General features: G+C 63.1%; 1 protein-coding gene across 1 annotated transcript in view; it reads left to right on the top strand.

The window, feature by feature from the left end:
* Dach1 (dachshund family transcription factor 1) overlaps window positions 1–1,122 on the top strand; it is a 378,885-nt gene that overhangs the window by 1,546 nt on the left and 376,217 nt on the right. Inside the window, exon 2 of the mRNA XM_031361020.1 lies at window positions 5–400. Coding sequence (XP_031216880.1) covers window positions 5–400 — 396 coding nt within the window. The remainder of the gene's footprint in view (window positions 1–4; window positions 401–1,122) is intronic.

Here is a 1,122-nt window from a genome sequence, read left to right as displayed (position 1 = left end):
GCAGCAGCAGTAGCAGCAGCAGCAGCAGCAGTAGCAGCAGCTGCGGCCCCCTCCCTGGGAAACCCGTGTACTCAACCCCGTCCCCAGTGGAAAACACCCCCCAGAATAATGAGTGCAAAATGGTGGATCTGAGAGGGGCCAAAGTGGCTTCCTTCACGGTGGAGGGCTGCGAGCTGATCTGCCTGCCCCAGGCTTTCGACCTGTTCCTGAAGCACTTGGTGGGGGGCTTGCACACCGTCTACACCAAGCTGAAGCGGTTGGAGATCACGCCGGTGGTGTGCAATGTGGAACAGGTTCGCATCCTGAGGGGACTGGGGGCCATCCAGCCGGGAGTGAACCGCTGCAAACTCATCTCCAGGAAGGACTTCGAGACCCTCTACAATGACTGCACCAACGCCAGGTAAAGAGCGGAGGGCAACCTCCTGTCGCCCTGGTCCCTTCCCACCCTCCTCCTCGCCCTTCCCCTGCTCCCTTCCCGGCGCCGCCCGCTCAGCGCGTCCGCGAGCTGCGCGCCCCGGCGAGAGCGGCCCTCTCCCTCCTTTCGGTCCCCGGGGCTAGTCTCCTTCGCCCGACCTCCTGGACAAGTTCGCACCGCTCGCGGCCGGATCTGTGCCGGTCGGGTCTTCCTGGTGCTCCCCAGGGCATTCGGGCTAGGCTGCCGCTGAGCTCGGGATGCAGAGTGGGACACGGGAAGAAGGTGCCTTCCCAGGAGTCACAGCTCCTTCCCGGTCGCGCTGGTGACCTGCACCCGTTCTGGGCACTACTGCCTGAGTGTGCACTCCTGGGACCTGGGTTCCTCCGGAGGCCTCTGGCCACCTCTGGGATAGGAGGGAGGTCGTGACCCTAATCCCGCAGGGCTTGGAAGCTGGGGGATGCGCTCGGGATAGGGGGCTCCTCTAGTAAGAAAAGAGGGTGGGCTGGCTGCTGAGAGCGCCGCTGAGAAGTCAGCAGGGGCACAGTACGGGGCGCTGAGAAGAGCAGGGGGTAATCCGAGAGTTCAAGCAAGGAGTTCAGCCCCACATCCCAGAGGGAAGCTTATGTAGGGGAGGGGTTTGTATGTGCGCGCATGTGTGTGTTTGTGTCTCCGTCTCTCTCTCTCTCTCTCTCTCTCTCTCTCTCTCT

Source organism: Mastomys coucha, unplaced genomic scaffold (genome assembly GCF_008632895.1).
Source record: "Mastomys coucha isolate ucsf_1 unplaced genomic scaffold, UCSF_Mcou_1 pScaffold9, whole genome shotgun sequence".
In the NCBI taxonomy this organism is placed as follows: Eukaryota; Metazoa; Chordata; class Mammalia; order Rodentia; family Muridae; genus Mastomys; species Mastomys coucha.
The sequence above is the reverse complement of the archived record's forward strand: the minus strand, read 5'-3'. Positions and strand labels throughout refer to the sequence as shown.